At 27.7% G+C, this 17,742-nt stretch overlaps 1 protein-coding gene across 1 annotated transcript; it reads left to right on the plus strand.

Annotated features, from left to right (window-relative positions):
- Positions 1 to 14,880: 14,880 nt before the first annotated feature.
- On the plus strand, positions 14,881 to 16,824 carry LOC101259357 (polyphenol oxidase E, chloroplastic). Its single transcript, NM_001331128.1, has one exon. The coding sequence runs from the start codon at positions 14,887 to 14,889 to the stop codon at positions 16,648 to 16,650; it is 1,764 nt and encodes a 587-aa protein (NP_001318057.1). The 5' UTR covers positions 14,881 to 14,886; the 3' UTR covers positions 16,651 to 16,824.
- The last annotated feature ends 918 nt before the right edge of the window (positions 16,825 to 17,742 follow it).

The raw sequence follows: 17,742 nt of genomic DNA on the forward strand, positions 1-17,742 counted from the left end.
AACTCAAAGAGGTTGATGGGCTTGGGCGGTATAAGTGCACAAAATAACCCATTTTAGGATCGCTATTTATGGTATAGCCAAAATTATTTTTAAAGTTTAGCCAATTTAAAAGAAAAAATTTGAGACCAAAGTTACAAATTTCAGACTTGTGAATTTTTAGTTGGGTAATAAATTATCTTCATTTTAGTATATGGCTTGTGTAATTAAATTTTAGATGTTTCTATTTAAGTAAGTATCTGAACTTTATATATTTCACCTGTAGGTTAAAATTTAATAATTATGGTGCATCATTTATTTATGGCATAATATATATATTAGACTTTAAATTTAGCTTTAAATTTTAACTTTGATTTTTAATTTTCATAGTACACAAATAGATACTTTAACTATCATAAATTTAAATAAATGAACACGCGATTTTCAGAGCCAAAGAGAGTGAAATGCAAACGCTCCCACGTGTATTAGAGAGTCACTCAATGACTGTCAACTAATTAAATATTTTACACGTTCATTTTAAAATTATAAAAAAAATGAGATTTTGATTTGAAAAAATATATATATAAGGGATTCATTAAGGGTAGAGTTGTCATCTCGGCATTTTTCTACCTTGTGGGCCTCAAAAATTACTTTCAACTCGCACAAAATATGTGCACATTACGCGTTTTGTCAGCTAGGACTCGTGTGTTTATTTATTAAAAGGTTAGATAGTTAAAATGTTGTGCAGTATAAAAATTGAAAATTAAAAATTAAAATTTAAAGCCAAATTTAAAATTTTATATATATATTATGTCTCTATTCATTCATGGTGCCTTAATTTATTCCATTTTGAAAATTAACTTATTCTTTCATTTCTGTATCACTTACATATTGTCTCATTTCATTTCACTTGCGGCACCTAATCCAACTCATCCATGATAATTGAGTGCAATGTATTTCTTTTCAGTTTGAAAATAGCTAAAATTAAGGAAAAACTATTTTATCAAATATACATTCATATTATACATTACTAATATTTATTTTATCAAATATACATTCATATGTATTTTATCAAACACAAATACATAACAGATAGACCGATAAAATGATGAGACCTGACAATTGAATCCAATCTTTTTAATATTTATTTAAATCATTCAAAAAAGAATTGAAAAAATAAAAAATAATAATTTTGAATCAACCCAACCCCTTCTTTTCCTTCTTTCCACCCTTCCACCGGCGCCAACCATACTCTCACTTTTTTATTCTTTACCATTGAACCTTACTGTCCATAATCAATTGCCTTTATTTTCTTCTCACTAATAATCAGTTATTATCATAATTATATATAATAAAAAAAAATAGTAACATTTTTTGTTGAAAAAAAGAATCAGTTCGTATTATTTATATCAGGAAAATGGAGTTTTTTTAGAATATTTAGATCTTTATAATAATATATGTACGATTTTGTTGCTTTATTGTGGGTTTCATTGCGCTAAAAAATAGAAAATTATAAAATGCATGTTCAGCATTAACAAATTGCCCAACGTTGGGCAAATTTTCCAAATTTACTGTTTCCGTTGTCTTCAACTTTAAACTAAAATCATTCTCAATTGATTTATATTATAATTTTATATAAAAAAAAAAAAAAAGCTTTTAAAAAAGAGTAGACTATTTTTTGCTGCTTTACACGCTCAAGAAGTGGGAAACACATTTTTTGTCATGTCAGCATTTTGTTCAAAAAGGAATGATTATTGAACAAATAAAGTATTCAATAGGTACAAGCTTGAGTTAAGATGTCTAACTGAACTATGCGAATAACTTTAAGAAATCGCATATGACTTAAACATTTTGCTACCAGATACATTAAATTAGGAAGAAAGTGAGTGATATAAGAAAGAAGGCGAACGAGAGTTGGGAGGAAGATAGTAATTACTTTTAAGTTCATACCTTTGTGTCTAATTTCATACCATTGTGTTTGGTATGAAGTAATGAACTTTAGACAAAAAGATATGAAATTAGACTTACTCAAATTTACTTCTCTGGAAATTAGACACATGTATGAAGTTGGACTTCGAAAGACTATGAAATTAGACCATTTTAATTTACTTCAATAATTTATATTTCAATTTTGTGTCTATACTTCAAATTTTAGACTAGAAAAAAGGGAAAATTATGATGTAAGGTCACTCGCTCAATATATTAGCCCCACATCACACAAGTTGTCCAATTTAACTCACATAGAGACTTTAATATCATGTTTGGCTCAAACCCTAAGGTATCATTTCCTACAAAGCATAAAGAATGACAATCATGTATATATTACAATTTTATACATAATAATATCTATAAGTTATATCTTTTTTAAACCTAAAAGAGTATCATTTGCACTAGAATGAGATTGTTGTATTTTTTTGAGAAGGTAAAATTCAATTGGGCAACAATCATAAACGAAAATGAATGAGCTAGGTCTGGATCTTTTTCTTTTTAACAAATATAAAAGAAATAGTTACCATTTGTAATTCAAATTAGTGTGGTTAGATGATATTTCAAGAGTCAAATGACTATTTATGTTATTGTCCCTTCAGAATTTAAATTTTAATGCGATAATTGAAGTTAGATTGAATTTTGCTTCTAACTTTAATGCGAAAATTTTAATAATTTTCAACTTTAGTCTCACAAGTCACGAACGAATGCAAATTCGATTCTAAAACAGATAAATATCAAAGGAAAAGCTAGACAAAAGATTCATTCTGTCAAAATTCTTTACATAACATGACTTCAATTATATCATGTTTACTATTTCAAGCTTTTAATGCTGGTCGTGCAATTTTTTTTTAAAAAAAAGTAATAGTAGATTTACAAAAAAAAAAATTAAAAAAGTATTTTATAGTTAAAGAATATATAATATTTAATTTTTTAATAAAAATATAATATTAAGTTTTTTGAATAAAGAAATTAAAATTGATTTGAACACTTCAAAACATATGATTCTTTTTTAGTGGTAAAAGAAATACAAATCACAAGGTGAAGATCAGCCAAACAAACATTTCTTAATCAAAAAAATTTGGACATAATGTTACTTAGATGTTGATAGTTTGAACTAATTTATAATTTAAAATTTCTTAATAATAGGAAAAAAGGTAGAATATACCCTTCAATTTTGCAATATAGAACTGATATATTCTTTTTTGTAAAAGAGATTCATATATAGCTCTACTTATAACATAAATAACTTAAATCACAAATCAAATAAGATACAAGTAAAATATAAATATTTTAATTGATATACATGATAAGATATTTTTTTGAAAAGAACTTTACTATTCTCCAAATTTATGTGTTGCTTCATTGCTTGAAACATAATATTTGTATTAGTTGCATTTTCCGAAAGAACTTTTTAAAATTAGAACTCACAAAAATTACCTAATAATTAATATCAATAATATATAAATTATCAATTGACAAAATCTGTTATAAAAGGGTTATTAATAACCATACATCTAAAAAAGTTCTAACAAACAAAAATTGATTTTGAACAATTCAAAGCATATGATTTGTTTTGATAGTATTTTCTTTAGTGGTAAAAAAAACTCCAAAATCACAAGGTGAAGATCAGCTAAACAAACATGTCTTAATCACGATTTTTTTGACATAATGTTACTTAAATATCGATAGTTAGAACTAATTTATAATTAAAGTAGAAAAAAGGACATGATATATTCTTTAATTTTGCGATTTAAAATTAAGATAATTCTTATTGTCGAAGTTACTCACATATACCTCTATTTATAATATAAATGACCCATATCACAAATTAAAAAGGAAAATTTGTATATATATATATAGCAAATTAATAACCTAAAATAAATGGAGTAGCTAGGGTTTGATTTAATTGTGCTCCATAGCAAATGTTTGCAAAAAATTGTCAGGCGCCTCTCCCCCAAATATCTCGCTCGCCACTCTCCTCCAATCTCTCACTCGCTTCCTCACTTTTTATACAAATACAAGTGTATAAAATTTGTTTCTAATTGTATAAAGCAGAGAAAATTGTATAAATACATATATTTTTGTTCCTCTCTCTCCCCTCTTCCAGATCTCGCTCGCCACTCTCCCAAATCTCGCTCGTCTTTCTCACTTATACAAATAGAAGCGAAATGTACAAATTGTGTTTCTGTTTGTATAAAGCGTGAGAAAATTGTATATACACATGCAAGTACATATATTTTCGTCCTATACACTTATAATCATACAATAAAAATGCTCCCCAGTTTCTTTTGCCTTTATCTCTTTCTCGTTTTATAAAATTTTCAAAATTGTGTCTAATTTATCTCTTTCTCGTTCTATACAATTCAATTCAATTGTATATCCTTGTCAAGTCTCTTTTTGTCTTTCTCTCTTTCTCATTTTATACAAATTCAAATTGTATATAATCGTTCTATACACTTATAATAATACAATTTGTTTTATACACCTCGTTTTTATACAGTTTTCTGGCCAAGTGTCTTTCTCTTTCTTGTTTTATACACTTTATTTTATACAGTTTGCTATTGTATATGTATAGCGAATTATACAGTTTTTATGTTTGCTATGGAGCGTAATTACACAAATTTTGCTATATCATACAAATATGAATTTTTTATTTGCTATATGTGAAAGTTATCCTATTAAAAATAATATAAGTAAAATATAAATATTTTAATTGACATACCTGATAAGAGTTTTACCAAAAAAACTTGACTATATTCCAAATTTGTATATTGCTTGTAACATAATAGTAATAATTCTTGTATTAATTGCATTTTCGGACTCATTATGTATTGTCTAGGCCACCAACCACGTTGAGCGGCCTTAAAAGCTTGTTATCTTATCTTGTTCGAGCTTTGTATTTTCTTCGTCCACAATTGTTTGATAGATATATTAAAAATATATGTTTAAGATTAATTGTTAATTTAAATAATTAAAAAGTAATTAATTATTTTTAAAAAAAATTTGCTCTTAATGATAGTTTAGTTTAATTAGATAGATATGTAGACTTTTGATATTCTTGTTATAATAGAATTATATTAATCAAATTACACCCTATATTAAATTTTTGTTAAGGAATATATAAATAACCGTAATATGACATATAATTGTGAACGGAGGGAGTAGCTGGATTTCATTATAATTGGTGCATATTCAACATAGTATAGAAAGAAAGAAAAAAATTGATCAGTATTTGGCAAGAAAATTAAAAAGACTATAATATTCTTGTTATTTTATAATTAAAAAATATTTTTAAAAAAAATTCTACCCAAATTCTGATCATTTAGCATAAATGTATTACTTGATTAGTTTAGTGTATTTAATGTTTTGTCCCTTGAAAACTTTTTCTCACACCTTTTCACGTATTTATGGATTATATTTTTGTAATTAAATATTTTTTTAAAATAAAATATTATATAATACATGTTATTTTTAATATATCAAATTAAATATAACGTAAAAAATATTTTTAACATAATTAATATAAACATAAGTAATATTTATATTACTAATATTAATATTCAATACTATTATTATATTATATTTAATATTATTTTTATACACCCTACTAAATTATTGTGGGCAAAACTATATAATACATTAATATATAATCCATGGGACTATATCATTATTGTAAGTACGAAAAGGTCCTTTTATTGTTTCACATCTTTTAGGTCATGTAAGTAGTTGTATAATTTAATTTGATAGGTAAAATGATTATATATTAGCCCAACCTACCATTCCAATACTTGACAATATGCACTTAAATTGACTCAACTAATTCTTAATGCTTACATTAACTAATTTTTAATATCTTAAATAATTTTTCAAAAGAACTTTTGAAATGTTAATAGTCATTATAATTATACTAAGTACTTTATTTATTACGTAGTCTTTTTTAAAAAAAAAGAAAGTGTAAAGTGCATTGTGAACAAACAAAAGTAAATGAATGAAAAAGATATTATCTAGAATGATTAAAATAAATAAATAAAAATAAAATTTTTATTTTGAATATAGGGATCAAATAAAATGAAAAAAAACATACAACATCTATATATAGGATAAAACTTATTGGTATAGAATATTTATATCAAGTTAATAAATATATGTCACGTGTTTAAATTTATAATTTATTTTATTTAATCATAATTAATTGACATATATTTTATTTCATTAAATAAACTCGATGTAAGCCGCACTGAAATTTTTATCTTATTTAATTACAATGTATCCAATTTATCCTCTTCCTTTTAATTATAATTTAAAACAATAAGTGTCCTAATAATTACCATTTTCTATTAACCCATCATTTCATATTCTCTAAAATCTAATCTAAATTCTAAATATTTATATTGTCTATTCTGATTAAGCTAATCTGAAGAGGGGGGAAATCATTTTCTTAATCTTCTAATATGTAAATTTCTGCACTCTATTCTATTACTTTTTTTTTCTTAATCCCCGTTTCTATGTTTTTGAAATCTCAGGAACTCAATTCGGATGAACGTTATTCAGATAACTTTTTCTTACGCCTATTTAGCTAGTGGGGCATTGATCATAATAAAAATTCGTCGAAGGGATAAAATTATGAGGCACTTACTTTTCATGATTAGGATTTAGGATTATTGTAAAAGATTTTTTTAATACCAATGATAAGTCATATCTGAAATTCTGGACTAATTACTATGTCGATAATTCACTATGTTGTCTTCCACTCTTACTGTTAGTGACGACCTCTGTTTAATTTTATTAATCTTGTAGGCCTTGCGAAACAAACTCGGTTCCCAATACAAAACACTGATACATAATATTCGCAGGATATAAATTATGACGTATAGTATACACTGTTGGGTTTTATTTGCCCTAAATTTGTTACCATAAATAGGTTTTCCTTGTAGGAAAATGTTTTGGATTGACTAATCCTTTTCTTGTAGGAAAAGGTTTAGGACTCTATAAATAGAGTCATGTTCCTTCTAACTTAATTAGCATTCACAATGTAGTCTTAAGGGTTTTGAGAGTTTTGGTTAGGGGGAGAATTTGTGGGTCACAAGCTTGATACGTTATCACTTGTGTGAACCTCCCATGTATTCTGGGTGAATCGGTTGAGGTTGTTTCCCTCTGTATTTTGTACTCTCATATTTATGGTGGATTGCTCATCTCCTTTGTGGACGTAGGTCGATTGACCGAACCACGTTAAATGTTTGTGTCTTTTGGTATATTTCTCATTGTCTTCTTACTCATGGTCTTTCGAAATTTGCGTTGCTAGCTTCCGCATATACACCTGCTTATTTTCGGTCCTAACATACACAACAAAGTAATAACATACTAATTATAGATAGGTTACATAGAAGAAGGTAACTAGAAGGGGACGAGACACCAGAACAGAGATGACTGAAATCAAAGCTTCCACATAATTTTCATAACTGTTCTTCTAACTTCTAGTCTTATTTAACAAATGGTTATTGAGCCTGAATCCCAAATAAAAGTCTCTAGTAACCCATTAGCCCTTGCAGAGTCAACTTTATATATATATATATATATATATATATATATATATATATATATATATATATGACATCTCTCTTTGATTAAGTTTATTATTTTTTCATTACTATTATAAAATAATAATATCTTTTAATATATCATTTATTTTGAAATTCTTTCTAATTTATAAATATTAACCTCCTAATGGCATCTTACAATAATAATTTGGGAAATATAAATGTCATTGACTCATGTTAATAAACAAAAAACTATTTAGAGAATTTTATACTCATCGAGACAAAGTTATTCACATTTAACATTTTTTTATAACAAAGACACATTTTACGGTCATCAAATAAATTATTTTAAAAAAAAATCTAATACTTTATATCAAATAATTTATTTTGGTTTGATTTCAGTTAATTATTTTTTATTCATTAATTTATATTATAATTTATTTAATTTTTTAAAGATACAAATTTAAGTTATTTAAATTACAAGTTATAAATATACATTATAAGTTATAATATATTAATAAATAAAAACTTATAAACATCAAAAGATTCTCAAAAATATTTTTTTAAAAAGAAAACTTTATTAGACTTAACTTGCAAACTTAATAAGTAAAAAATTTTAAAAATATATCTTTAAAATAAACTTAAGTAAAAAATTACATTATAAATTTTAAAACTATTAATTTAAACTTAGAAAATAAAAAAAATATTCATATTTTCGTAATTCAAAAAATAAAAGAACTAAAAAAAATTTAATCATTTTTTGAAATAACTAGATGAGTTATCCCGTTTATCCCATCCCGTTCCATTTCAGTTCGGTCCGATTTGTTTCGGTTCCATCTCTATATACAGTGGAATGGAACAGATTGAGTAGTTGTCCCGGTAATTTCAATCCGATTTATTCCGGTATCAGTCAATTCGTACTGTTTCTGTCCGATACCGATTCGTGCCGGTCCATTATTCATTCTTAGTCCCGCGCAATATACATACACCCAGTCAGAAATGCTACCAATTAAACCTGCTAGAGTTTGCTTAAACACATATCGAATCCTTCACTTTGTTCCATCCCCTTGTAGCAACAACAACAATTACGATGATTTTTCGCCCAGACCCCTGCATTTATAATTACGGTTTTCTTATGTGTGTTACTTCTAACTTTACGAATGTGTCTTTACACCTTATTGTTATTGTCACGACCTAACCCATTGGATCGTGCGGACACCCACTCTAACACCTAAGTAGGAGAACCCTCATATCTTAATAGAGAAAAACATGCGAAAATTAAAGAAGACGGACGACAAAGTTAAGAAAATTAAATAAATAATATTTTTAAATACAATCTTTGTTAAACTTGTAAAAAAATTTAATAACCCCATGGATCTAGTTTAACAGGTACAAGATCTACTGCGAATAACGATGAATTATGATTAAATAAAGAACACAACTCCCACCATGCAGAAAGAAGAGTTGAAACTGTTGGAGGAATTCTTTGTCTTCACCTAAAGAAATATCACGAGTTCTGCATCCAGACTATGTCAAAAGAACATAGCAAGAATAGTATCAGTACAACCACACGTACTGTATGCATCATCAGTCAACCCGACGTCCACTTCAAAATATAAAAAAAGAATAATAAAATCATGCAAGTACTCCTCGTTTCTCGACCCTTGCCCCTTTCTTAAAACATCCTCAAGTAGTAACAAGACTCTAATTACTCTTTATTTTCTTTTTCCATTGCTAAAACTTCTAAATCTTACAAACCCTCAAGTTGTAACAAGACTCTAACTACTAATCATTTTCTTTTCCCACTGCTAACACTTCTAGTTCTGCTAAGACATAGTTCTGTAAATACAAGTTTCAATAACCTTTTGCTTCGTATTGGAAATGAAAATTTATTGTAGATAGTGCTAGTACTATCTAGATCACAAGAGGAATAAGAATGAAAATTTAACCTTGTTATTGTAGGTTTTTCGCATTTAGATAAATAAAATAAAAAATTTAAGTGACATATTTTAAATTCTATAATCAGTATGGCTTTTTAAGATTCTAGTTAGGAATTTTATATTGTGAGTCACACAATTAATGGATTTGAAAAGCTCAGGTATTTGGATGTTTGTGATTTCTATTAATTAATAATTACTGTGTATACAACTCAATCATGGTTAAAATATCGAGTTTTCAAGATTTAGATGATGATTCTATTTGAAAAAATTTAAATGAGTGGATTTGAATTTGGAATATGATTTTTGAAATAATTGTAATTTAGACTTATTGGAAATAGTTTTATTAGGAGGTTATCTACAAAATCCCAAAGTTATGTAGTCGAGAGCTGAACTTATTTTGAACAAGAGAACTACAATTGAAAATTGAAAAAGAAGTTCGATTATAACTATAGTTAGTAAAATTTTTACACTTTTATACGAGGTTAATATATATTATACACTTATAGACTAGGTAGACACAATATGCAATGTATGCATATAAATATGATATAAAATACATAAACAATGTTGCAAATAACGTTGACAATGCGGATGTAATAAACTGAAAACTATGGTTGTTAATTTGTTGATATAATTTAACCTTGTAGGTTGATAAATAGAATTACATATAATTAACATTTAAGTAATTTAATTGTGTAAATAATTTGTGTATCATTAATTTGTAGATCTTAAACTCTTATAATCATCAATTGATAATCTTGTAAAAATGATAATGAACTTACTATTTAAATTCACTAACTGATAATTTGCAATATTGGTCCTTTTACTATTTTTACTTCGATGTTATATTTTTTTTTTTGATGGTTAATGGAAATTAAATATATACTGCAAATTAATTATTTAATAACTATTTTCCATGACTTATTGGTAGTACACTTTTTATGAAGTAAGAATATTTTGTTATCTAAATCAAATTAGCCTTGAACAAAATTTTCCACAATGTGTATAAAGTAAAACTACACCTATTATAATACATCGTGAGGTATGAGACTAGTATATATTTTCACAACAGTATAAATTAAAAAATACGCGATACAGGATATTTATATAATTCTAAATTCTCCTATTTTAATATCTAGTTTTTAAACATAATGGATGACTCGAGATCACGTTGCATGGTTTATTAGTTAAATATTTTGAAAAAAGTGAGTACAAATTTAATGATGATATGAAAATAGAATATCTATGCACTATAAATCAACAACTCAAATTAAATGATGATATGAAAATAGAATATCTATGCACTACAAGTTTACAATCCTTTTTTAGAAAGAAAAAAAAGGAAGAAAAAACAAAACAAAAGCACCAAACCTTTAGTCTTCTATCTTAAAATTAATAAGTCAATCTTTAATTTTCGTCTTTTAAATAATTTATTTTTTAAATTTAATTTTTTTTATGTTTATTCGAATTCGTAAGGTAAATAAATATAATTTTATAAGATATTTTATAATACAAACCCCCCCTTTATCTCCTGCCCTAATTTCCCTTCTTTTATTATGTTTGTGTGTAGTAAAGATGGGTAGGTATGTCCTTCTCTAGTTAGATGGGAGTAGGTTGGTGAGAATTGAATTGGATTTAATTGGTTTTGGCACTTGTGCTGTACCTCTTCTAATTATATGCAGTCCTTTTCCATTACTTCCAAATAATGAAATACTGTTTAGTACGGTGTATAAAAATAGTAATAAATATAAATAATTGTATTACTAATATCATATATTTCCATATATTAGTTATATATATTTTAGTATCAAATATATATATGTATATAGAGTATACAGATAAAATATTAATAAAGTATGAAATTAATACATGCATTATCTTTTTTATGTCTTATATAGTCTATCAATCCTTTAATAGATAGTTGTAAAAGATTTGTATGTAGATATAAACTTTTATATTAAGGGTGTTAAAGATGAGCCCAATAATAGCTAATTCACCACTCTCACAATAGTGATTGTCGTAATACACTCGCTATCACATTAGTGTCATGTTATAAATTATAATTTTTAATATTCTTTATAGTTTCTTCTCTTTATTACTAAAAGTTAATTCACACCTCTTAAAATTGAAAATCATTTCCCCTTTTCAATTCTTCTTTTTTTTAGTTTTTGTTGCAGGTGTTTCGATAAGCTCAAAGCTTTAATAGCGTCTCAATTAGGAATTTTTAACCTAACAAAGTCATTATATAAAACAATTTACCAAAATAATTCATTTTTCTAAAATGTTATAAAATTAGTATAAACGTATATCACGGTAACGTTTTAGGATATATTTTATTTTTTAAAAACTAACAGCATTAGGTTGATGTACGTTACTGTAAGTAACGTTTTACTCCTAAAACATTATTTTCAGTAACGTTTTACTCCTAAGACGTTACTATGAGTAACGTTTTAGGAGTAAAATGTTACTGTGAGTAACGCATATCAATCTGACGCCATCAACTTTTAAAAAATAAAATATATCCTAAAACCTTACTGTGGAATACGTTTATACTAATTTTGTAAAATTTTAGAAAAATATATTATTTTAATGAATAACTTTATATAATGACAGTTTGGTCAAAACCTCTTCAATTAGCTTCACACCTCCAGAACTGAACAACTAACAAATAAGGCAAGTGAGTGTGTGAATATGCACATAAATATCAATGCCCAGATGAAAAGTAGGTGTATGAATAGGCATATCTACAGTCTACAAGTATAGTTGGGTGGGTGAGGAGGGGGGGGGGGATTTAGGGTTTGAAGGATCTGTTTGTATTTTGCTAAAAATATGAAAGTGAAAGTAGAAAGATGAGGAGAACAAAAAGTCTAGTGGGGAAATTGAATGACTGACACGTCGACTGCCTTCGCTGAATGAAAAAAACTCAAACCCTAAACTCGTTGTGAAATTTCGATTAAAGTTTCTATTTTTATTTGTTTTTGGGTGAATCACCTTGATATTGATCAATTTTGCTATGTTAATTATGAGCCAAACTAGCAAGGAATTTGTGGAAAATCTCTATGTAATGATGAAACTTGAGTGACAAATTGAAGAATTGTGATAAGGAAAAAATGAAATTGAGTCACAAAGCATAGAATTATGACCAAGGAAAAATCAGAAGAAAAAGTTCGAAGGAAAATAGGAGAAGAGGAGCATGAAGAAGGAGAGTAGGGGAGGTGGGGTGTTAAAAAACTTTGTTGATTTTATTTTCAATTCAAACGCACCTATTTAATTTTTATATTTAGCATATTTTTACGTCAGTTTTAGAATGATATTAACTACGTACATTTTTAATTAAAATAAGAGTGTAATATATCGTCATAATAGTTTAGATATGTAAACTAACTTTTTAAGACAAGTTAAAAAATAAATGTATGCCTTTTCCTAAAGCCAATAGCGCATAAATTCTAACGATTTATATTGTTGAATCTTCACCAAATAATCCCAACTGATTTAAAATATACATAATTACTAATGTAATGGCATAGAATGATATATATACTACATAATCATGATAAAAGTTTATGATCAAAATATGCAAGTTTGAGTTTTAAGTGTACTGTAAAACAAATAAAAAGAGTTTATGTTCAAAAACAACATTATCCAAACTACACATTCACATGCTTTTTTATTATTCAAATTTATTGATCAAAAAAAATAATTTTTCACTAAAGATTAAAAACTACTTTTAGATATATCACTTTCTAAAAGAAATAATTTTAGAAACTTGATCAACGATCCAATTTATTGTCCACTTGGAGATCTAACCTCTATTCTATAGATATATTTATGAGATCTCAATATATCTATATATTTTAGGTCCATACTTTTTAAAGAAAAAAAAAACTTTTTTAATCAGAAAATTTAGTCAGAATAATATTTTATGTATTTTATTTTATTTTTTAAAAATATTTTTGCACTCTTAACATTAATATATTTTAATTAAAAATAAAAAAATAATTTATTTTAAAATTAAAATGTATCATAAGCTTTTTAAATTTTTGATCAAATTCTAACAATTTTCTGGCCTTAATTAAAACCTGTGCAAATCTAGCTGTATTTTCTTTCGATTGATAGAGAATGCATTCAAGAGGAAATAATGTCTGGACCCATTCAAATAATGTTCAACAACTATTCTCTCTCCACTTTATGTGAGGGAATTCAAATTTCAAAGAGCAAATTTTTTTTAATTTATTAATTTTCATTTGAAAAATTTTAAAAATAAAACTTATAAATTTGAAATGTTGATAACTTTAATTTACAATAATTAAAATATATAAATGATATATTTAAAAATATGATTATTTTTTTTATTGGAAATGAGAAATTGTTTTTTCCCCTTACAATCTTTTGTTGCATTTATACCTTGTAATTGATTTAATTAATCTTCAATTGTTGTTGATTCTCGCATTTATGTTTCTCTCTTGAATGCATCGTATCAATGGTACAAATTTATTTATTGTTCATATTAAAAGAAGATCTACTATATAGTATGCGAGATAAAGTGTAAATTTATTCCATACTAAATCTATATTTTCAGATAATTAAAAAAAAATTTAAACCATAATCTTAATTGTAAATATCTACCTTATGTCATTCACTTTGTCATTATTTATCTCCTCTTTTAAATAAAATAAATTAATTTTGAAATAACATAATCCGCAGATTGAAGTCTTAAATCTTTCTAGGCCAGGTATAATAAAATCAGCATAGTATGGACAATAATATCCTTCATTGGGGTCAGAAATAATGCGATGATCTTTTCTTATTACTTCCATGCACTTCTATGTTTGGCTTTTGTGGCCCTTATTTCCCTTTATTTTATTTTCATTTTATAAAATTTAATTGGTAAATTTTAGTGTCTAGTTTTAGAAGTTAAATTTGATAAAAAAAATTTAAAATCTATAGAAGTATAAATTCTAGGCCAAAATATAATTGTTGAGTTTTTTTCCCTAAAAAAGTCTTAAAACTTATCCCAAAGTTTTGTATTTTATATTAAAAAAATCAATCTATTTATGACACTAACCGATTGTATGTACCATTCCTCCTCATTAAGCACATTCCTAATCTAATTAATTTACGTGCTGGCCTTTAAAAAATTGTCTCGTAGAATATATAAAGATTATTATTATTACGACTATTATTATTATCATCGTTATTTCAAATATATTTAAAAATCTATGATCAAAAGCCGAATAAAATACCATTTGCCTTTTCCTCATCCGACTGACGAACGGTGTCACACCCTCACATACATTGTGGGGAGAGAGTGAGTAAATACTCCAAGATAAGATCTACAATTATCAGCAACGTGTTACACATTTTGTGCTACAATATACCTTCACCATTTTGTGTATATATAAAGGTTGCATCTCTTCAAACAAAAATCACTCCATCACAACACAATGTCTTCTTCTTCTTCTATTACTACTACTCTTCCTTTATGCACCAACAAATCCCTCTCTTCTTCCTTCACCACCACCAACTCATCCTTGTTATCAAAACCCTCTCAACTTTTCCTCCACGGAAGGCGTAATCAAAGTTTCAAGGTTTCATGCAACGCAAACAACGTTGACAAAAACCCTGACGCTGTTGATAGACGAAACGTTCTTTTAGGGTTAGGAGGTCTTTATGGTGCAGCTAATCTTGCACCATTAGCGACTGCTGCACCTATACCACCTCCTGATCTCAAGTCTTGTGGTACTGCCCATGTAAAAGAAGGTGTTGATGTAATATACAGTTGTTGCCCTCCTGTACCCGATGATATCGATAGTGTTCCGTACTACAAGTTCCCTTCTATGACTAAACTCCGCATCCGCCCCCCTGCTCATGCGGCGGATGAGGAGTACGTAGCCAAGTATCAATTGGCTACGAGTCGAATGAGGGAACTTGATAAAGACCCCTTTGACCCTCTTGGCTTTAAACAACAAGCTAATATTCATTGTGCTTATTGCAACGGTGCTTACAAAGTTGGTGGTAAAGAATTGCAAGTTCATTTCTCGTGGCTTTTCTTTCCCTTTCATAGATGGTACTTGTACTTTTACGAAAGAATTTTGGGATCACTTATTAATGATCCAACTTTTGCTTTACCTTACTGGAATTGGGATCATCCAAAAGGCATGCGTATACCTCCCATGTTTGATCGTGAGGGATCATCTCTTTACGATGAGAAACGTAACCAAAATCATCGCAATGGAACTATTATTGATCTTGGTCATTTTGGTAAGGAAGTTGACACACCTCAGCTACAGATAATGACTAATAATTTAACCCTAATGTACCGTCAAATGGTTACTAATGCTCCTTGCCCTTCCCAATTCTTCGGTGCTGCTTACCCTCTGGGTTCTGAACCAAGTCCGGGTCAGGGTACTATTGAAAACATCCCTCATACTCCGGTTCACATCTGGACCGGTGACAAACCTCGTCAAAAAAACGGTGAAGACATGGGTAATTTCTACTCAGCCGGTTTAGATCCGATTTTTTACTGCCACCATGCCAATGTGGACAGGATGTGGAATGAATGGAAATTAATTGGCGGGAAAAGAAGGGATTTAACAGATAAAGATTGGTTGAACTCTGAATTCTTTTTCTACGATGAAAATCGTAACCCTTACCGTGTGAAAGTCCGTGACTGTTTGGACAGTAAAAAAATGGGATTCGATTACGCGCCAATGCCCACTCCATGGCGTAATTTTAAACCAATCAGAAAGTCATCATCAGGAAAAGTGAATACAGCGTCAATTGCACCAGTTAGCAAGGTGTTCCCATTGGCGAAGCTGGACCGTGCGATTTCGTTCTCTATCACGCGGCCAGCCTCGTCAAGGACAACACAAGAGAAAAATGAGCAAGAGGAGATACTGACATTCAATAAAATATCGTATGATGATAGGAACTATGTAAGGTTCGATGTGTTTCTGAACGTGGACAAGACTGTGAATGCAGATGAGCTTGATAAGGCGGAGTTTGCAGGGAGTTATACTAGCTTGCCGCATGTTCATGGAAGTAATACTAATCATGTTACCAGTGTTACTTTCAAGCTGGCGATAACTGAACTGTTGGAGGATATTGGATTGGAAGATGAAGATACTATTGCGGTGACTTTGGTTCCAAAAGCTGGCGGTGAAGAAGTGTCCATTGAAAGTGTGGAGATCAAGCTTGAGGATTGTTAAAGTCTGCATGAGTTGGTGGCTATGGTGCCAAATTTTATGTTTAATTAGTATAATTATGTGTGGTTTGAGTTATGTTTTATGTTAAAATGTATCAGCTCGATCGATAGCTGATTGCTAGTTGTGTTAATGCTATGTATGAAATAAATAAATGGTTGTCTTCCATTCAGTTTTATATCATTTTTTGTCATTCTAATTAACGGTTAACTTTTTTTTCTACTATTTATACGAAGCTACTATACTATGTATATCATTTGGAAAAATTATATATTATTTTACTAACTAATAATTTTATATCAAATATATTATTTATTTTAGATTTAAAGTTTCTTTCTGTGTCTCACTTTATGTGAATTATTGTTCTTTTTAGATAGTCCCAAAAAGAATGAGATATGTCTACATTCAATAACAATTTGACTATAAAATATTATATTATTCTTAATGAAATTATTTATAACCACACAAATTTCTATCTTTATTTAAGTTAATTTTTTTAAATTTTTTTTATTTCTTTCTAAAACTCTATGCCGAGTCAAGCTACCTTAGGAGGCGAAGGAATAATAAATTCTAAAATAGGGATGCATATATAGGAATTAGAAGAGAGAGGACTTAAAGCCCATTTGACTTAACTTCTAAAAAGGGTTCTTTATTTTTAAAAAAAGGAAAAATTACCAAGTACACATTTTTTTTATCCTATTTACTATTATTATTTTATTATTTCGATCACTTTTCTAGATATATCATTCTAAATAATCACTCATTATTTTTTTTAAAGTCGAAATGACTTCATGGTATCTCTAACTACCTCTATCAATCCATGGTATCATTGCAAAATAGCTCTTCATCCATTTTTTTCCAGTTCATTCATTATCGCTTTTAATTTTTTTTATAGCTTTTTCCTCTCTAAATTTGGAATACATATTGTTGACGCTTCATCTTTTGTATTGTGATTACCCAAAGGATGTATTTTCGATTGAATCGACTTTGAAAAAACACTCTAAAAATGAGGGAGAAGGTCGAGTTAATAGTGGCTCCGATAAAGGCATTGGATCGAGATCTGCAGGTGGCGCCATTATGGAAAGTGGAAAAGTAGCT

This window comes from Solanum lycopersicum, chromosome 8 (assembly GCF_036512215.1).
Source record: "Solanum lycopersicum chromosome 8, SLM_r2.1".
In the NCBI taxonomy this organism is placed as follows: domain Eukaryota; kingdom Viridiplantae; phylum Streptophyta; class Magnoliopsida; order Solanales; family Solanaceae; genus Solanum; species Solanum lycopersicum.